General features: G+C 38.9%; 1 protein-coding gene across 11 annotated transcripts in view; it reads right to left on the reverse strand.

The window, feature by feature from the left end:
* The window catches only part of ELAVL2 (ELAV like RNA binding protein 2), an 84,518-nt gene that overhangs the window by 16,920 nt on the left and 45,089 nt on the right, over positions 1-22,509 (reverse strand). For all 11 annotated transcript variants that reach the window (XM_052700893.1, XM_052700890.1, XM_052700891.1 and 8 more), the window contains one exon: positions 10,891-10,994. In XM_052700893.1, the coding sequence (XP_052556853.1) occupies positions 10,891-10,994 (104 nt within the window). The remainder of the gene's footprint in view (positions 1-10,890; positions 10,995-22,509) is intronic.

The raw sequence follows: 22,509 nt of genomic DNA on the forward strand, positions 1-22,509 counted from the left end.
AGATCTCTTCATGTATTTCCAATAGAATGATGAAGCAGAACAGTGAGCTTGGTTTCAGCTGTCACTAGTCAGGAAAAGGCTGCCAGAAGAATGTGTTGCCATGCATTTATCAAGTCTACTTTCTGCCTCTATTCAAATTAAAAACGGACTCATTCCAAACAAACCTTGAAGGCTGGTTTTCCACTTTATGCAAGACTGTTAGGTTAACATATAGGTGCTGTGCAGAGTTTATGCTGGTGATAAAAGCTTGTACTAATACATTTGTGACAAAAACAGATTAGCAACATGGGCTTCCTTCTGTAAATAAAAGCAACTTAGTGTGTTTTAATAGTTCCCAAGAAAGGTCTTTTAAACACTTCTTCACCTACATGCCTAAATTAGTAAACAGACTGATAACAGGTCTTGCTTTTACAGCTTGGGCTGCAATAGATAGCACAGAAATGCCTTTTCAGTACTTTAATCAAACCATGTTTTCCTATTCCAGTCCCCATCTTATGAAGAATGCCAGCTAAACCCAGTGCCAGAGCTTCTGGTTAGTAATGGAATACTTGCTCATTCCATGCCCAACGCAAAGGGAAGGAACAGACCAATCTGCAGGTTTGTTCATTCAGAAAAACAGACACAATCAGAACCACAACTGGCCACAAAGTGGTAATCTGTGGGATCCTGGTCAGAGGGACCAGGATGATTCACCCAGACACGAGGCTCATCAGAACACTGAGATGCAAATACACTGATTGTCTCAGGACGTTTCAGCACAGCAATATCAGTTCCTACGCACTGGATCCCCCACACTGCCACACAAGGACAGCTATGCTGACCAGCACAGCTCTTTATATGTTCCTATCAACAGCCCTGCTGAAACACTGAGGCTCCAGCTCTTTTACAAGTAAGCCTAAGGTAAGATGTTAGAAGTGACTACTGATAGACACAATAGTTCACAAAAACCAAAGGACATACCTCAAAAAACAAAAACAACCCAACTTCTTTTGAACTTTGACATTCCCTGAAAAAAAAAAAAAAAAGTAAAAATGGTGAAGTCTCCTTACAGATGGGAGTTGCCTACAACTGCTCACTGGAAAATCTTCCCCTTTGCATTTTCACCATCTTCACTCAAGCATGTTACTGCAGAGTGTGAACACTGGATATGATGTCTCAAATATGGGGCTTTCATCAGTTTTAAAGTTAAATATTGAAGAGAAAAAATTCACTGATTATAGTAATAAACTTGTGCTCACAAGGATAGGTTACTGTAAGATTTTGTACTTTCACTTCTCTTTGACCACATTATGAAATTCTGTGTTTGACCTGTCAGGCAGAACCACCACAGCCACCTGGCACTTCTCTCCTGCAGCACAGCTCACATTTGGCAGACCCGGCTTTCCAGAGGATAGCAGAGCAAAAGACCCAGCTGCAGAGAAAATCTGGACCAGCTGCTGGGAAAACCTGGATCAGCACGAAATTAAGGTAAAATTTGGTTTCAACTCTATAAATCCCAGCTAGACATTTTAATCTAGTCTTCTCTCTTTTCTTTGCAATTTCCTCAAAATGGAACATAATTTAATCATTATGAAAGCAGATGTAACAAGAAGCTGAGTACAGAGATGTAAGCTTTACGATGGACACAGATCATGAGCAGATGCTATTTGGATGAGAAGAAAGGTCTAAGAGGAGTGAGACAACCATATGAGAAACTGAAAAAGCCCACAAGCAATCCACTGAGATAAAAACATCTCACAAGGTGTAAAGCATAGGATTCTCTAGTCTAGAAAGAAAGCATTTCTTCACAGTACTATTCCCAAGGATATCTTGAAATACAGCAATATCTCCTTATGAAAGCAAGACGTTTTTTCAATAACTAAAGACACACTGTATACAGAGGCTGAGCAGTCATGTTGACACAGGTGAGGCCAACAGTTGGTCTTACATCAGTAAGTCATCAACTCTTTCCTGTCACTATTAAGTCAGTCATTAAGCTATGGGTTTTCTAAAAGAATATGGTCTATTCTCATCATTTCTCAGGAGCCCTATTGATCAACAATAGCACTGTATTCAACACATGGCAACAACACACCGGAATAACAGCTTACGTTTCATTTAAGATTTTAAGGGTCTGTTCTCTCCCAATGCCCATTCAGGGTTTACAGCTGGATGAATGCCTTCTACTTAGGAATCAGTCAGCTTTGACTCTCACTCAGTCCCACGCCCCTGGATAGCACCGAGTTATCTAAGAACCATGTTTCATTTGGAAAAGCAACTGTAATTCACTGGTTTTTCTGGACAGAAAAGATGCTTCAACTAGAAAGGCTGTTATAACTTCCAGCAGCTTCCAAAAAAACCCAAAACCAACTATCTTCTGTTCTAGAATTCCCAGGAGGAACACGCCTTAGGAAAAAACAACTTCCCACTCATGTGAGAATTTTCTGCAAGCAACGTTGTTGAAGATACCTGAATCTCTTTCATGCAAAAGTGATAAAACTTGATTCTATAAGCAAGGACAGATCAAGCTGGTACTGCACTTAAACACTCTTTTCCGATGTATTGTGTGCTTATACAGTTAGAGTATACCTTCAAAAAATCCTTGGAAACATCACCAACATAATAGGAATGTATGTTTAAGTGTCCTAACATAACCTGAAGTTAATAAGATTTTTCGTAACCTCAATAGGCTTTGAAAAGAGTCAGCTAGAGAATCTCTATGCAGCATATCACAGTATCCAGCAGCGTGTTTCAAACATTACAATGGTCTACATTTGCCTTTGGCCTTGCAAGTAGCAGCTTGGTGTATAAGAGTAGCACCATCTATTTAAGAATATGGTCAGTTTAGGCTAAAAATACAATGGTGGTCTCAGAAAGAATAAGAAAAAAGATGAACAATTAAGCCCAAGAAAACATCTGAGCACTGGTTACCAATTTCAGCAAGGACGGCTCAAGGCATTTTAAATTAAGTGTCCAGGGAGGTTGTCCTTGACCAGGACACTGGTTTTCCTTCTGCTTCTTGCTATTAGCACTGAAGAAGACGTAAGACACCATCTTCAGACATTAGAATAAGAAAGGATAGATATGGTACTTTGGGTTTGACAGGCCCTGAACTGCACTCTCCAGTTATAATTTTTTAACCCTTCTGCAATCCTAAACATGTATTCTACTTTAGGAAAACAGTAGATGAGGAAGAACACCGAAATACATAATTTAACACATGAAGAAAGTCAGCTCTTCTCTAACTTACTTGAGCTCACAATTTATGTCCTGCTGGCAGCTACATTTCCTGGTCCCTGCTGTGCTGCTTTTTTCTTTAGATCAATCTTAATACAATTGAGAAGAAGGTGACTAAGAGCCGTTCTTAAAATATAACTTAAAATATAAAGTAAAGCGTAGTTCTTCAAGATGAACATCTAGCAAAATTACCTACCACAAAGGAACACCAAAAACAGGCTTTCAGAAGACCTGGTCTGAAGTGGATACAAAAGATCTCTACTGCAGGGAACCTGCTTTAGTAAGGGAGTGGAACTCACTCATCTCTAAAGGTCCCCTCCTGCACCTACAGTGCTGTGATTCAAGTTGCTTCCATCCACCAAATCACATGCAGAAGCAACGAAGTTAGCAAAAGGAAACAAATGGAAACCCTGTTAAAAACTAACAGATTCAGGTTTTCATAAAAGTGCTTGAGACAATATAGGTAAAATGCTGTACTATCAGAAATCTATTGTATTACAAGAGAAATAAAGCAATTAAGATCACTGATGTTTTTCTACAAAAAAATGAAATCAATATCGTGCACTCCAGTGGATATAAGGATAATAGAGATTAGAATATAAGGACAAAGTCTTTTACAGTAAGAAGCACTGAAAGAGGTTGCCCAGAGATGTGCTTGATGACCTGTCCCCAGAGACTGTATCAGACTCTGGGCAACCTGACCTAGCTGTGGTGACCCTGTTCACTGTGGGGGAGTTGGATTAGATGGCTTTCAGAGGTCCCTTCCAAGGATTCTTGATTCTATGCTAATCCCAGGATAACAATTCTGCTGACTGCTTTGCCTTTAAAGGGTCTGCAGTACAGAAGACTTCAAAACCTGCAGTCAATTATCATCTCTTTAAGAATTACTTCAAGATCTAATTTACGTGCAAAGGAAGAACAACAAATAAAAGGAGACATTCTCCAAACTTCTTTGCACCTGGAGAAAAGGCTTTCCTACTTCTGGCAGCCCTGAGACCTTTCCCATCCTTATCATTCCTGATTCTGATCTAATGAATACACTCTCCTCACTCATGCCCAACAGCTGCAACAGCATTACACACTTCAAACACCTCCAGTTAAAAAAATAACCACTTCACTTAAAACGACAGGACTATGTAGTATAATATCCAGCCCTTTACAGGAACATACAAAGAACAAAGCAAGCAGCCTCAATACTGCTTCTGTTTTTGAAGCTGAGGTGAACGAAAAGAAGTGTACTTTTAAGTTCTCCATGTTCCTCCTCAGCAGCTCTCCAAACACAGAAACACTGACAAGCACATCACTGAGTCTTCCTGCATTAATCACTACATACCTTGTAAAAATGTGAAAAATTAATTATCCAAATATTATTTACCTCTAAAGCTTTTCAGGAAAAACTCTTACTGCAAGGATGAAAGATGCCTGCAGTCAAAATTTACAATGTCAAATAGCCTGGAAAGCCATTAACTTGAAAGAGGTCAGATTCTCAGTACTTCTATAATTTCCAAAGTAAGTGCATCTGTATTTTGGAGTAAGTACTCTTGATGAGAAAAAATAATTGTTTTTAGTAAGTAGAAGCAGATGTTCATGCTTGACATTTGAAGCTTTCTGGATGCATGCAGAAAAGTCATATCCTACTTAGACTTTCCACAGCATGGAGAGGGCTAAGGACAATTAAGTGCAAATTGGTCCTGTTTTTTTTTAATTATTATTTTCTTGCATTCTTAGTACTCAGCCCTTTGGTAACATTTACAGTCTTCCTCCAGCACTGGTTTGCCCTATCACATCTATTTATACTGGATACCTTTTGTGCAGGCTCAGAGATCAAGCTCGCTCAGCTCAACAGTCTTAGTGCAAACTGCACTGGTGTGAGGAGCCTCTGATTCTGGGAAAGTTGCAGTATACTCCTGCAAGAAAAGTGAACTGACCTGAACAGGAAAAAAGCTATGCAACGGAAGGAGAGACAAGTACAATTTAAAGCCCAGTCTCAGATTCTGTGTTATTCACTTTGGAGTAGTTTGGCATTAATGAAGAGCCATGTCATCCTATCGTGGTTTGCAGGATATGACAGCAATATGCTCTCACAAGTGAATCCTTCTCTGAACACAAGGAGTAAGCATTCAGATAAGCCAATTAAATAACATTCATCATCTGATAGTATGAAGGGATTTGAATTTCAGTGAAGAAGAAGTTTTACTTGGAGGTGAAAAGGCACGTGTGGGGTAAGAAGGGGGCTTAAAACAGTTAAAGCTTTGACAGCATCTCCATAACACAGCTAAAAGTTGTATAATTACCATTTATAACTCCTGAAGAAATTTATGGCAAAAAAAACATCTTTACCTTTGTTCCAAGATAAATTGTTCTACTGCTTCAGATTTACTAGAGTGCTTCAGTTTTACCTGAAGAATGCTCCTCAGGTATTTTAACTACTCCGTCATGACCACAGAACTGTCTGGCACCACACCCCTTCTCTCTATCTTTGCTGATTGACAACATCAGTAAAATTCACTAGCTTTAACTAAACCTCCAAACAGAATTCCTTTTTGCCACTAACCAGATCAATGTTCTTTAGTACTGTAAGAGCAGAACTGAGGTGGTAAGGAGGCTCTTATTTCACCTGCACAGTTCAATTGCCCCTGGGTATTTAGAATAAGAATGATTTAGATTGGATAAAACCTCTGAAGATCACCTACTCCATAATTCTCTCCAGAGAGATGAGTAGAAGTGACATGACTAAAATTTTCTTCTAAGAAGTGTCAGTGTTAGAGAGGAACAATCAAGATATTTTTTTCCTGCTGCACTAATTCAGAAATCAAACAAGTACTTTTCTATCCAGTGTTTTATTATTTCTTATGAAACACTTTCAAAAGCACTGTCATAGGTTTGTAATGGTACAGATCTTGAGCAGCAAAGTTGGAGGACAATTCTTTTAAAATGAATCCTACTGTGTACCTAATTAATGGTTCTAGATAGTGGTTCACAGCATCAGTGAAACTGCACAGTATAATGCCAAATGCTTAATGACATACTATCTCAGAGGACACAAACAAAGCTGCTGCACATGCCTTCAAGTCTCTCCTTGCTGTATTTCCAACACTGAATCAACAGCTCACTGCTCTAATTGCAGTTTTGTACAAGGCAGTGAACCACGAAAAATTGATGGCAAAAGTAGGACTTCTCTGCATGTGGCCAGAAAAAAATCACTGAAACTTACTTCCAACTTCCTTTTGGAAATGTTACATGTTAAGTCTCATAATTATTTCTTTAAATATATGCAAAGCTATGAAGGAGTGGGAAGAAAACCTATGGATTTAAACTTTAGATAAAATACTTCTTAAATCTATATTCCCTTGACAGGTGATAATTACCCACGTAAACACTAACAGTCCAGTAAAGAACTCAAAAGAGGAAAAAAAAACCTTACTAAATCTGATTTTTAAAAAGCAGGTAGAAGGCAGTTAGATAATCGATGCTGTCTTACACAGAAGGTTAGGCCTGTAGCTAGGACAAGCTATTTGCATTCCCATTTCCAATTAATATCTGTGTATGTGACTGCACCACATGTCACCTGCATTTAAGAAAACCACCTGTTAGCCCTTGCATGGGGAAGCTCTGCCATATGGAGAGCTGAGATAAGGACTGAGGGAAGTTCCGCAGCCCCATCTCACCTTGTGTCAGAAACAAGCATCATGTTACTGATACAAGCTCTGTCCTTTGGGAGCTCCAACCCACTCACATCACATGCATCATTCAATCACCTTGGCACCCACAAGAAGGAAAGCCGAACTCTGAGATTTGTGTCCTTCTGCTAGCATTAATCACATTAAAATCCACCTCCTGACACAGCTTTGTACCAGTTGAAGGACTGACCACTGTTTTTTTTTCCCCCTTTTAAGAGAAAGAATTCTGTCTGTGCAAAAGTCATTTACGACTTACTGAAAGATACTGCCATTCAGATCATCTTATTATTTAAATTGTCTTTCTGAAGGAGTTTTCCCTAAAGTGAGGTGAAGGAAAATTCACAGAGGAAATCTACCTAACAAAGCATGTGCTGAGTTCACCTACCGCTACATGAAAGGAAGTGATACTTGCAGTGCTGTTTGCACCTCTAAGCTTTCCACACTTGGGAATTATGTTTTCAGGACAGAACAGAACAACAAGCTACCATACAAGCAAATGGGTAATCAAAAACCATCACTGTACACACACAGTGGTATCTGCTCTATTTAGGAGTCAGTGAAAAAGTACTTCCTAGAAACATCTTCCAAAAGAGAAGCCATAGAAAGTATTTCATGTCTTCTATGACATAGCTTATTTTCACCTTGAAGCGGAGTATCTCAGTGAAGCCAAAATTCCAGACTACTGGCAATTCTAATAAGCCTACTTACATGTATTCCATAAAGCACTACACAGGATGGTCTTTTAGAAGAAGGCAGTAGACAATAGGTTCAATTTTGCTACCCACACAAATAGCCAACAGCTCGCAAATTCGTGTTTTAAATATATTTTACTTTAAGAAGACAGTAGGTGGCATCCCTTTTAGGTGTCAGAGGAATATAAACAGTGTTTAACAGTTATATTATACTAAAGGAGAAGCTGTGGATGAGGGGTACCTGTCATATACACAATTCTAGAACATCTCACATTGGGATCAATTCTCCCTGAACAGGAGAGCACTTAGTTCAGGCACGACATGAAGGTCCATCACCTAAACAATTTCCCTCCAGAACTGCATGCCAACAGGGAAACAAGCACTCTCAGCAATTAATCTAGCAATCTGAGAAATGCAAGGAGAATACACATCTTTTCTTCTGAAGTAAAAATATCCACTGAAGGCACAATTCCATCATTTTTCAGGACTGTACATTAAAAACTGGCTGATATCCATGTTTTAAGTTTTGAATTTAACTTCAAATCAAATTCAACCACGAGCTGGATTTTGAGTTTGCCAGTAAGTACGTAATTTTTAAATGGGCTGTCAGGTCCAGATAAATAGGAATACTGCAGGTTCCATCAAGGTCCTGGTACTGACTGCTCAGAAAGGACTGCTCCCCCAACATGTTCCTGCACAAACAGCTCTGATATCAGCTTCACTTCTACTCAGGATAGTCTCTGGACTGATTAGAGGAATATGAAATACAGCCTGCTTCCCAGGTGACTATTTATATTGCTTCAGAGACAAAGGCAGACATCCCTGACAGTTCTTCTCAACCACACAGACATCTCAGCTCTTCTAACAGAAGCAACTTTCTAGTGTACCAATGCCCTAAGTCCTGAAGCACATCAGAAATCCCTTTAACCAATTCTTTCCACTGTAGTGTTGAAACTGGTAAAGTCAATCAGTTTTAAACAGCATATGGGTGAATACAACCATGAGAACTTGCCCTGAAACCCAGCTTATGCTTAACAAGGGAGGGGAAGGGAGTAAAGCAGTCTTTTCCCAACTATTGTACATTAACCTTGTAAGAATTTGCTGAAGTTGAACAGAATGGAACACGGGCAAGAAAAGTCAGAACTTGCCATTCTGTCATAAGAAAAAAGCCAACTCAGTCACTTGTCTTTTAACACAGTCCACAGAATACCCTGGGCAGATGCATTCCTTATTCTTACAAACCAAGATATTTAATCCTAATTAATGCTAAGTTGCATGTACTTGCAACATTACTGGAGTACAAATTTATTCCAAGTCTCCTTCAAAATCTGCACATGCTTCTGGAGCACCAAATGATGTCCTTCCAACTCGCCCCACCAAACAACATGGAGAGCTCCCTGTCTGCCACAGCCAAGCACCTACCCAAATCTTTTCATGACTCAGTGTTTGTCAAACAGCAGTATGTGTGTGTTTCAAATAGCATCACATACTTACAAAACTTCATTGATACGGAAGAGGTAGGAATTCTAATTGTAATCACTGTCACCTCGAATTAATTTCAGCTATGTTCAACTGGCTCAGCAGGGGCTTTTAACTTCAAATATCTTAAGAGGAGAGCTTTTGGTTACAAGATGGAGGGGCATCACTGCTCAAGAGATCTGACTGCAAACCCTGCTGTTTAATGAAGAAGCTGGCTGACACACCTCCTTCAGACACTAACATCTGTGGAACAGATTCAGAAGTCTCCATTATCTGATTGATTTTCATCTCCTATCCTGAGATTTCAGAACCCAGACAATTGTTTCCATGAATATTTTCTTCTGTGTATAATTGTGTGATGATACACTTTAAAAGTATTAATAACAAAAACATAAGAAACATATGCTAATTATAAAGCCATTTCCTCTTCACCTACCTTCATACATTTGGAGAAAACGAACATTTTGCAAGAAAGAAAAAGATGCAATTGGAATGAAGCAAGAAAAAACTGATAAGCCAGGTCTCAATATCTGTACTTTTAGAAATTCAGTAAACTAAATTTAGTAAATAGGAGACACAGGAGTGTGCAGTGCAAGACATCCCTTGCTCTCCTCTTTTCAGCCTGACAGATCATCAACTTTTCTCAGATGCGTGGCAATCACAGTGCTAGTTACTTTCTGGCCCAGGCTAGCAGATCAAGAAACAGGCACCTTGCTCCACCGCTAAGGACTAGATGAGCCAGTACCAATCCTAGCCACAGCTCAAAGTTTTGGAAGAAATAACATCCAGCTCAAAATCATATTTAGCATCTGACTATGAGTCAGTCATCTTACCCTATAAATAATGAACAGCCCAGGTGCCCTTCGAGCTCTCCTGTATGACAGCACACTGAACAACAGGATGTCCCTCTAAGTAGGGATGCCTTGAGGACACATGCACTGCAGTAACACCGTACACCTTGACATCAAGAGACTCTTTGTTGATGCAGATCCTCAGTAAATGAGTAACAGCAAAGACCCCAAATCCTACATAAGCTTCTATCTTAGATTGACTGTGTACATGTAATCCCTTAGACCTAAGCCATTGCCAAGCTAGAAACTAGGGGTGGATTTAAACATATTGAAATCAAGGTGGAATTTAGAAAACAAGAGTCTCCTCTAAACCTTGTGACTCAATGGGAGGGTCTCCTTGAGAAGCCTGTTTAGTCCTATAAATCTTGTAAAAGTAGGGTAACTTATCTCAAATCTTGTGAAGTTTGTCTTATAATTAAGTTTTGTTAAATTACTTTTTTATAACAATAATGTACTTCTGCTTTTCTTTTAGAAGAGAGGTGTACAGCTCCATCCATGACAGGAGCTAAAGCAAGAACACGAATTCCAAACAAATAACCATATAAACACTAACTACCTTGCACAACCTTGCAAGACCAGTAACTCACGATCTTTGTAGCCAAAACAGTTATCTCAGCATTTCATTTTAAGGACAAGCAAGAGTAAGTTAGGGCAGCCTTTAAACGAGATAAAATATTGCACATCTGTAACTCAAGCAAACAAAGCATTTGATATGATTTCTCATTTAGATCACACTCACCTGCAAGTGCTAAGAACTTGCAACTCTTGATTTTCTATACTTATTTATTATCTAGCTTTAAATCTAACTAGGTTACAAAGGACAAATCACCTACTTCATGGTGAAGTCCTACACTATTTTACTGCCAACAGCAGAACACCTGAATTTCATTTGGAAGAACACAAGTCATAAATAAGAAAGTCAAGAAGTCAAAAACAATTTAGTTTCTCAAAGTCATAGAAAGCAATACATACTTTTATAGTTTTAGTTTGAAGTCTCAATCCATTCAGGGTGTTGATAGCTTTTTCAGCATCCTTCGGGTCAACATAGTTCACAAAACCATAACCCAAGCTCTGTCCTGGTTAAAGAAAGGAAGAAGTGATCATTAGTATATCTATGCTGTCAAACAGAAAACTAGAAGTGTTTTAAAAACCTGAAATGCGCACATGAGTTATACTGAGGAACAGTCACCTGCAACAATGAAGATTAAGATGTTCACAATGCCTTATTTTTCCAGTAAGGCTAATATCTTTAACTAGTCTTCACTTTTCCCATAGATCAATGTTCAGTGTTCAATGTTCTAAGTTCAATGAAGTAACGGCCACAGTAATTTTAATGAAAGACTTGAAAAAACTAGATGAAATACATTCAGTAATTTGTTATTAACTGTTGGGAGACAAGAAGTAATGCAAGATTTTTCAAGTTCATCTTTTTAATTGAGTACAGAAAGCATAATGGTAAAATTCTCTAATAATACTTCAAAATAAGGGAATTTCAAAGGCATTTTAGTATCAGAATTTGAGCCAAGAGATCTCCAAAGCTGACTGTTTCTACAGATACTACTCACACAGAGTACAGCCTCATGGTAGCAAGGGGTTTTAAAAGACCATTTTGTTTCTCTATTCATAGCAACTCATACAAATGACTGGACATCAGTTAAGTATCATTAGAACAAAGATGCCATGTTAACAGGTTCTTCCAGCATCACCAGTTCAGATCACAGATAGCAACAGAGAACTTGTAACTCTTATTGAGCCACAGCCTATTGCAATCAGCGTGCTGTATCTACACACTTATTAAGCTCTTCAGACTTTCTTCAAAATCTCAAAACCACGCATGTAACATCCTTAACTAGCTGCCTTCAGCATACTTTTTTAAAAGACTTCCTGCACACAAGGACAGCTACAAAAATGTAACACAACAACAGGACACTATCTAGTAAACATACCCTTCATTAGCATGGATTTTTTTTTTTTTTTTTTTTTTTAATACAAAGTCCCAGAGTCTCTGAAGATTATTTTAAGAATCTGGAAAAGTTAAATCCAAAAACATGAACCAACAAGTCAAAGCCATGGGAAGCATCCAATACAACCCACTTACAGAACATTAGTTTGAGGTGTTACCTGGCAATGTACTGATAAAGGGATAAATAGTATTACATAATGCACAAGTATCAAATTTGTTTATCACAGGAAAGATATAAAAGCCATGATGTATAAAGTTCTTATATGGTATCTAGCAAAACATACGCAACAAGAATACCTGATAGGCAGAGACAAGAGAGGGTTCAGTCACAAACCCACCACTGCTGGTAGTGTTTTGTATAAACTACTATAGCACCAAAAGTTTAGCAGAGAAACCTCAACTGCACAGTGCATCCATTTTTCTCCATTCGATCTAAAATAATAAACACAAGAATAAAATGGCTAGAAGCAGCTGTGAACAGATGACCATAGGCAAAGTGCCAAGTTATTCACAAAAAGAACATCAGCACTGAACTGGACAATGCCCTGAGCAGTCTGCTCTGCACAGCCTTGCTCTGAGCAGGGAATTGCACTTTATGATTTCCATAAGGGCATTCATTATCAGTGGTTCTGTAACAGACAACGTGGAAATCTATGGAAATATGGTCTGTGTTCATTTATGACTACCTAGATAACTCAGTTAAGTTTCTTAACCTAAGTTATTTTTTTCCATGTTAGTTTGATTACAGCAGAGCTATTTCCACACCTGTCACCTCCATCATTCCCACTGTCTGCAGAAACTCTCCCTAGCACTGTTTAAAATAAATAAATAAATAAATAAAAGCAACTTCAATGAATGGCTTTCTTCCTAAGACAGAAATGCTGATTTTCTGTGTTCTTAATCATGCTCCAGGATGAAACTCATCTAAGCCACAACTTAGATTAAACTTTCTTACAAAGAAAGCTACTTCATGTAACGCGCCCCCAATATATTCTTATTTCTAGAATATAGAAGATGAACAGAGGAATAGAAATGATTTCTGCACATGAGTTTCATTGTTTTTTACATAAAAAAACATCTAGACCACAGCAAACAAAGACCATATTCGAGAAGTCATGGCTGTCATGTCCTGCACAAATGGAAAAAAGGAACACATTCCCATTTCTAGAAAAGGGAAAAAGAGATCTAAGGAAACTACAAGCCAATGAGCCTTATACCTGTGCTTGGGAAGATCATGGAAGAGATTCTCCTGGAAACTGTGTTAAGGTACAGGAGGGATGAGCAGATGATCCAGGACAGCCAGCATGGCTTCATCAAGGGCAGATCATGTCTGACAAGTCTTATGGTCTACTATGGAGGAGTGACTGCATTGGTGGACAAAGGGAGGGCAACAACTGTCATCTACCTGACTCCTGCAAGGTCTTTGACAGTCCTGCACCAAAACACTCCTGCACCTTACCTCGAAAATGAGATATAAGCGTAATGGGTGGACTATTCAATGGACAAAGAATTTGCTGAATGGCTGCAGTCAAAGTTGCTATTAATTGCTCTCTGTCTAGGAAGAGAGCTGCTGATGAGTCGTTTCCCACAGGGGTCTGTCTTGGGATCAGCATTCTTCAACATCTTTATCTATGACATCAACAGTAGGATACAGTGTACCCTGTGCAAGTTTGCTGACGACACCACACTGAGTGGCGCAGCTACCACAACAAAAGGAAGGGATGTCATCCAAGGGGACACAGACAGGATTGAAAAGCAAGCACATAAGAACATAATGACATTCAACAAGGCCAAGTGCAAGCTGCTGCATTTGGGCCAGAGCAATCAGATGTGTACAGACGGAGATTAACTTACTGACAGTAGCCCTGTAAAGAACAACCTAGGGGGACTGATGGACAAAAAGTTGGACATAATCAGAAGCATGCTCATGAAATATGGAAGACCAATAGTATGCTGGGCTGCATCAAGAGTGGAGTGGGAATCACGGGAATCACCTCCCTCTGATCCACCCTCGTCAGGTCCCATCTCTAGTACTGAATCCAGGCCTGGGGCCCCCAGCATAAGAAAGATGTGGAGCTATTGGAGGAGGTGCAAAGAAGGACCGCAAGAGATTATCAGAGGACTGGAGAACCTCTCCTATGAAGGAAGGCTGAGTGAATTGGGCCTGGAAAATAGAAGGTTCCTGGGAAAGTTCCATTTCAGCCTTCCAGTTTTTTTCCTTTTTTTTTTTTTTTTTAATACAATATAGTAGCAATATGACAAGGGGAGAAACTGTTTTAAACTAAAATATAGGGGAGATTCAGGCTATATTGTACAAATACTACTTAGAGGGCAGTGAAGCATTGGAAAAGACTGTCCAAAAGAGCTGTGTATGTCACAGCAATTCTTGGCAATTCTGTGTCAAAGAAACACATAAGCCCATGAGAAGATAAAGTCTGGCTAGCAACAAGCAACACAAAGCTGGAAGTCGAACCTCATCTCTTCCAGGGCTGCTGTTTGCTTCTGCTTTTGTTAAGGGAAAATGCATAAGGGGTTTTTTAGTTCATATACGAGTGGTTGAGTTCTAGAAAATCATTCCACACAAACCAGTAGAAGTATTAATTCAAACAATCAACAGGTTTCCCAATTATTGCAGAGTATGTCCAAAATCTGCTGGTTGTTTTCTCTCTTTTTTGAAAATAAAAGTTGAGTTAGAAAGATAAGGATTTAGAAATTCAATTAAATGTTTCACAGCCACAAAAATTTACATTCTAAACTTGGCTAGCACTAATGGTATCTGTAAAAAGCCTACAAGAAATCTGATCTGACTATACATTTCAGATGGGGGAAGAACAGCATATCTAATGGACACATTTCACTCTTTCCTTAACATGGAATTAGCTAGTAAGTACAATACAAATAGATTCTCATTCTGTGCAGAGATGTCTTTTCTTTAACATTTAAACTTCTTGCTTTCAAAACAAGCTGAGAAACTAGACACGTAGGCTGTCCACCACATAAAACATTTAGAAAAGGAACTTCAACATTCTATAATTAAAATCACTAATTTATATTGCCAGAAGCTAAAGATAAAACCAAGTAGCTTTGGACTTTTCCATCTGACTCTTCTTCATCAGCTAACTTCATACACCAGAGTAGAAGTCACCTGCAAATCATCTCACATTTGTTTCCAAGTCTAATAAGATGTTTAAAGTATATTTGTTGAAGTCCACAAGTGTATGAGAGAGGAAAAAGTAAACCTACAGTTCTCCTTAAGTTAAATAATCCTTGGATTTAAACACAAATCAAAAACCATCTCTAGTGCCACTTTAGAATAAGGTCATCTGCATCTAGATCTTAACCTCAGAAGTGTTTTTTCCCAATTTGTGCATAATGGCACTGCCAGCAATTTGAAAAGCCACCAATGGCTCTTGGGGCTATCTTATTTCTTATTGTGAGTTACTACTTCTCCCACAAAGGAAAAATAATACCTTCAAGGAGGTTACTTTGCCCATTTCTGCAAACGTGTAATACTTGACACTACATGCTCAACTGCATCAAATGAGCTTCTTCACCTCAACAGTTCTTGTGGTTATTTCACAGCTTAACATCTAAAAATCTGTTTCTGTATGTTTTGTACTGGATTTTATGCTCTGGACTAAACACAGAAACAATATAAATGGTAATCCGTGGTGTAGACTAAAACTAGCTAAAAGCTAAATAGAAATCACAATAGGAAAAGCCAAAGTGGAGAGATGATTAGAAGAAAAAATCTGATAGAACACTCCTAGAAATGAGGCTTCTTCCCACGTATCTTTACGAGTAGTACCAAAAAAACGTAGAAAAAAACAACGGAATGGGCAGCAAAGCTGTACAGAACTTCTTTACTTTCAGAGAAACAGAACAGGTGTGGATCTGACTCCTGTGGACCTCATCACCGCTCACCATACAACGCAAACGCCACCAGGAATTACTAAAGCCCTGTAATCACAATCACACACTATTACAGCATCACAGCAGTACCAATGAACAGGAAGATAAACTATCCTGGATTGTAGATATCTTTGCAACTTCTGCTGAAACTTCTTGGTTATTTTCAGTAACTTCAACAACTCTATGGAGACTGTTTATACCACAGTCCTGTTCTCAAGAACAGAATGTTAGAATCAAAGACCACAATGAGGATGCTTAGGATATTCTTCTGGAGAGAAGGAATGACAAGATGATTGATCAATTTAACTGGCTGCTTAGCGAAATGCAAGTTTAGTCTTCCCCTAGATTTTGATTTGTTATTGCACATCACTATACAGCACTATGCATCTCCTTGAAGCACAGGTACATACAATATCTAAAGGAGCTTACTGCTGGGTTACTGAACCCTCAAAATCCACTGCAAGCCACCTCATTTCACTTGGCCACAGTTAACTACTTACGCAAAGTTTTCTTATGAGCCTTGGGAAGAATAGACAAGGTTCCCTCATTACTACACAAGTTTCTCATAATGATTTAAGTAAGAAACAGGTGACATGAAAGAAAAAATAAGCCCTAGTGCTGTCCAAGTATTACCCAGAAAAATGCGCATGCCTGAAGTACTGAACTGCATGAAACACCTAATACATTCTGAGGTAAACCCCAGTTTAAGGTTGAAAGACATTAGCTAGCACAACTTGTCTCAGAATTTGCTTTAGGTAGGAAAATTAGGAGCATACTGTCAAGGACAACAACAGAGCAATCCCTCTCTGCCCACTCCTTCCTGTCAAGTCTCACTTTAGGTCCACTATCAATGTGCATACAGCTCATTTCCCACTGAAGTGGAAACCTGACCACTTTTTTCTTGTACCACCTCCTATAGATTCTCATTTGTATATGCATACCCTTTTAACTTGCTATCAATTTAGAAACATTCTAACTATAAGATGAAGCAGAGTTTTAGATTCAAATAAAGTGTCCCCACTTTAAATTTGGAAGTGTCTTCTTGCTAATCATCATCTGCTGATCAGCAGTTTTAGGTTGGGTTGTGATCATCTGTCCAAGGCAACAGCATCTCCCAAGACCATCTATAAACCACTGCCTCTCACTAGTTTGACTCAAACCATTTGTACTGCTTCATCCAAGTCTTTGGTTCATCATTTCTAAACAGTAATTTTGAGTACACAAGATCAAAGGAAAACTGAACAAAATTGAACTGAATACAAAATTATTCATCTCCATCCCCTTTTTCCAAAAAACTTGCATTAAGGTTCACTTATGTTAGAGTTGTGCAACCAGCTAAACCAGGACATTCAATGAAGACACTTGTTATAGCCTCTCCTAGGAACTGGACTGCTGACAGTAAGGAAAAGTACAAATATTTTTTTTTTTTGGAAATGCATTTTCTTCTGAAGCTTCACCAGAACTGCCACATAACAGCTACATTTCTTCTTGCTGTGTTTCCACAGAAGCACAGAAAAGAGCCCCCAGATCAGTCAACCTTCTTGATAAACATTTTTTTTTTTTTTTTTTTTTAACTGCAACAACTACTGTACTTAGAAAATCACTGCAAGCAAATGCAACAAAAGAGAACCTTCCTATGGAGACAGATGTTTGCACAGCTCCTTCCTTCTACAGTGGGCAAAAGATGACAGTATTTTATAACTTAAGTTTCAGACAGTAGAAAAAAGTGTTCCTCTCACGTTTCAGCCCAAGAGCTACCACTTAGTTCCAGGAAGAACATACTTTTGAACCCTGTGGACAGCTCAGAACAAGAATTACTATTTCAGACAAGTGCCAAAAGCAGCTTCTTCAACAGCTCTTAACGCTGCTGGACTGGATATGTAGTAAGAGAGCTCAATCATCTGAACCACGTAGTCCTGTTAACAAAATTTGCCTGAAAGTGCTCAAGTGTCATTTACAGTCTGTTACAGCTTACGAGAACAGCTTGAAACACTGACAAGGCTGAGCTTTAATAGATGCTAAGTGAGCCATTTTTAAAGCTACTTCTAAAATGCAGTTATAGCTGTATGATACAGAAATCCTCAAGAGGTCACAGACACAAAGTGAACTCAAGTGCTGCATTTTCAACAGTTAGCACTATTTTAACATTCATACAAAAGGATGTATACTGCATGATTGGTTGGAGAGCAGAAGATTAGCTTGGAGATTAGATTTCATGACTGACTAAAACATCCTGGTGAATTATAAGGCGTTACTTTATCGTGCTCTGCCCTCAGGAGAGAAAGAGACTCCTAACAAAAATGCAGAAAGATGTCTCTGAATCTTGGCACACCCACCACACGAGGGAGTCCTTGGCTGCGTTGTTTCAGAGCGACCAAGCAGCAAATGTAAGTGCTGAACAAGCCACCTTTCCAGCCCTCCGTGACACTGTGAGAGCATCCAAGCTCTGACAATTCAAGCAGTAGCAAATACCTTCATGCATTTACTTTCTGTAAGAATAAAAAAAATTAAGGTAAAGCAGGCTAAAAAAAAAAAAAAAAAAAAAAACAACACACAAAAAAAACAACTAGGATTCTAGTAGGGTGATTTTCCAGAAATCTCAAGACTGTTTTGACTTAGGCTAAGAAGTTCTATTGTGAAATACTGTAGCACAGGAACTTACCCATTAAGAACACAAATATCACACAAAACTGAGTAACATTACATATTATTTGCATCAGTATTTGACATGTTAGAACATGTTACTGAAGCTAAGTAAAGCCTAGGAGCTGAAATTTTCAACAAAAAATACTTAAGAATTCTGACCGGGTACTTTTTTTTTTTTTTCCCCATAACTGAACTTCAGTAATGAAAGTTACACCTTCAGTGCTTCATTCCTTCAAGACAGATTATCTGCTTGCTATCAGGACTGCTTATTTTCTAGTGAATACCATTTTTATGCCAAAGATTCTTAACTACGAATAACTTAGCTTAAATCCATGTTTTTTTCTTGTGTACAAAGCTCAGTACTCACGATTCCCTGAAGTACTGTTAAAACAAGCCAATATCCTATCCTTTTAAACAGTACCAAGTCAAGCTAACAGCAACTTAACACTGGGCATGAGAGGCAGAAGAAAGCCTGAAGCTGTAAACACTGGTGTAAGAAGACTATTAGAAGAAACACCAAGGACAACATTGAAGTCTACATAGAAAGGCTCTCATTTTCTTGGACCTGCACCAGTTTAGACATATTCCAGAAGTTCAATACAGTGGAAATGCTGCATTGCCTGACATGCCAAAGCACAAGCAGTGTGGTTGTTCATGCAAATACCTTGTGAAGACCAACCTAAAAACTGCCGTTAGTCACAGCCAACAACATCCTGAAGGCAAGCTAAAGGGGCCACAGGAAAGATCAGTGAGCAGGACATACAGCTACAAGTCCAACTTCAAGAGCACAATCTTGATGAAAAGTTTCAGAAACAGGAGCATGAAATAGTCCAACTGAATTGTCTTGATTCACAGCTGAAGTCATCAGAATGCTCCACAATACACCAGGCTAATCCTTCTGAGTGACAAGGCCACAGAGCACTGTGTGCCTCAACAACAGCATCACCCAGCCGCTACTAGCAGCTCCACTTCAAAAGTTACTGCATCAGCACTGTCAAAGGAGCAATTTAAGCCACTGAGATCACCAGCATTATCATGACACTGAATAAGGCTAGGAGCACACACTGATGATGATGCAAGTTACTCAGCCATAATACTGTAAATAAAATTGTACTTCTCTGTACAATTACTGGGAAGAAGTAACAGATTAAGTACTGAATACCAGCACTACTGTCTTCTCACCATTTTCCTTCAGTAGCAATCACTATTCAAGTCTCACAGTCCTTTCGAGTTAGTATTAAAGTTTGAACTGAGTTATAATCAGCTTCTGCAAGATGAGAAAAACTGCAGGAGCCACTAAGCAATTCCTGATTTAATAGGAATTTGTACTTGTAGATGGACTGTATTTACTGAACACTCACAGCTCTTACCACTGAGCTGGCAAGCTATGCAGCTACCAAGAAAACACTCATAACCTGTGATTATTATTAGATATCCATTTTTGATACTATGTCACCTCTTTTTCAGACATCTGGACCCTCAGCTATTGCTCTGAATCAAAAGAGAAATCAGAATGAATTACAGATTATCAAGTACTGATCAACACATTTGACAGTTCATTCTGCCATACAGTACAACAACTATGCCTAACTGAACAGCCATCACCAGAGCTTTAAGTTAACAGACTTTTTTCAGGAACAGATGCAGAAGTTCCACTCTAACCAGATTCAACTCTTATCTTCTCGGCCTTATATCTCACACAGTTTTTCCACATGTGAAGAAGGCTGCTATTCAACACTATTACTACAGACTTTGTTGTTTGTTGATGTCATACTCAAACACAGAAGTGCAGCTCTGGTCCTTCCCACAACAGCAGGCAGAGAAAGTCGCAGGTAGGAAGAAACCTTATCAGATAAGCACAGTAAGTCAGAATGGACAGTAATTGAACTTTACAAGCAGATACATTATGTTCAAATAGGAAATCTTGACCCAGAACAGTTTCAAGTAGGGACAAGTGGAAGCCCCTTATTATGTTATGGTGAAAATGTACCAGGTAGCTTGTTAAATTGATTAGCTTTTTAAAAGATAGTTTCACTTTGTTATTCCGCTTGTATTAACACTGTATGCTGGCTGCTTCAGTACGTAATGAAACCACCATGAATCTGCAAAATCTCTGGCTGCATCATGTTGGTAACAGACAAATACTCTCTGTATTGATCCTAGGACCATATAATCCACATTATGTCCTTTCAGACAAAGGGATTCAGGGTGAGCATGACATTAACACTAGTGCCCAAATTGAGCTAGAGTTCACTGAAAAACATCACAACTGCTATAAATACTTGGCACTAATCTCACTGCATAGCTACCCTGGAAGGCAGTGCTGGCCTACAAAAATTTCAAACTATTCAGGGTCTCTTAACAGACAAGTCTGCACAGGAATTAACATTTATTCCAAGTTACAGTTTAGAATCAGTAGAAAATACCACTATCTACAAGTAGTTAAAGAAGAGTGAACAACCAGTGACAGGACATGTAACAGGCAGCTGGCATGCAGCGGGGGGGAAGCAGAATCCTGCCAGAAGCACACAAGAATATCTCGTATCTCACACTATAGAGGGACACAACTTCCAAGACCCCGTACTTTCATGGGTTTCTTGTACATTATTGCAATCTCTGTCAAGAGTGAGCTTAAGTTTGCTTACAGAGAAGCACAGACGAAGCACATACTGCATTTATCCCAATCACAAAAACCAACTGCTGAATGGAACAGTTTTATGACGGTGACATAAACAAAAACAGTGTCAATCCTCAAAGCAGTGAAAAGTGAAGTCAAAACATGAAGAATCAAATGCTACTGAGTAATTTAAGTTAAACAAGTTACTTCATCTGCAAGTATGAGTTACTCTCAGGAGTACATGCTATGCGATAAATCATGTGGTTCATAATGGAAAAGCACAGTTAATGCCATTAAGTTATTTCCAGTTAATATCGACCAACAAGCATGCGGAATCAGAGCAAAGTCACCCACAATACACTACACTTGTTTTTAGTATATCCATTAGTACTGCTCATAAGGCTCGTCTGAAAGCTTCTACGGGATTATTCCTGCACTCCAAACAATAGGACAGTACTTCAACCACCAGCTAAGTAGACCGATTTTTCTGTGCTTGTGGGAAGAACATGCAACAGCAAAGTTTAAAGTGATTACTACTGTCCTTCTGCTCCCACACATTGGGTCCCAAGGCCTCAACAGGGCCCACAATCTAATAGCAGTAGAGCTTAAAATACAAACTTACATTAATATTTAAAAGCTAATACTAAGAACAGCTCTTCTTTCTCATCCACCCTTGTAGAAACAAAGAAAATGGAGAAAAAAAAATCCAGTGCTTCACAGTTATGTAAAAAACTAACACAAAAAAAACTTCAGAAAGAAACTAACCACATATAAATTGGTCTGCAATCCCATTTGTTTTCTATTTGTGCTTTAGTCACTGTCTGTTCTAGGCATCCTGCTTGCAAAATATTTTGCCATGCAATACCTTCTGCCCATACCCCTGTTCCAATCAGTTATTGTCAGGCTGTCAGCAACTACCAAGAACCACTGCCACCAAGTCAGCACACCACAAAACTGCAGCAACTTTCGTCTGGCTTTTCCTCTACCTGACAAACTAGTCACCCACCTCAAGCACACTCAAAACCATGTAAAAACATGTAGCAGGTTAGACTCTCAACACCATACACATTGGGAGTGAAGGCTGAGAAGGCAAAAAGAAGTGGGGAGTTACAGAAAATCAGCAAGCAACTTTTAGGAAGCAGTGAAATAGTAGCCATCTGTTCTTGCGATGCTCCCTCTATGAGGTACCAGCACCACAAAGCAAACACCAGGAATTCCAGCTATTCTGTCTTACCATTCTCAATTTTTTTCCCAGAGAGATTTTTATTTTTGTGACAGGGACATCTGAGATTTCCTATCCTTTGAATGAACGAAGCAGCCACTTACCAGCCTAAGCCATTCTGTAGGAACACCATAGTATTATTCTTCTCTTACCTTCTTCTGAGAGATGAAAAGAACTTGCTTAGTTTGTCTCTTATCTCATCTTCACAGAGTACTTCAGAAAGGCAACATG

The sequence above is a fragment of the Tympanuchus pallidicinctus genome, unplaced genomic scaffold, assembly GCF_026119805.1.
Source record: "Tympanuchus pallidicinctus isolate F22 unplaced genomic scaffold, pur_lepc_1.0 scaffold4, whole genome shotgun sequence".
NCBI lineage: Eukaryota > Metazoa > Chordata > Aves > Galliformes > Phasianidae > Tympanuchus > Tympanuchus pallidicinctus.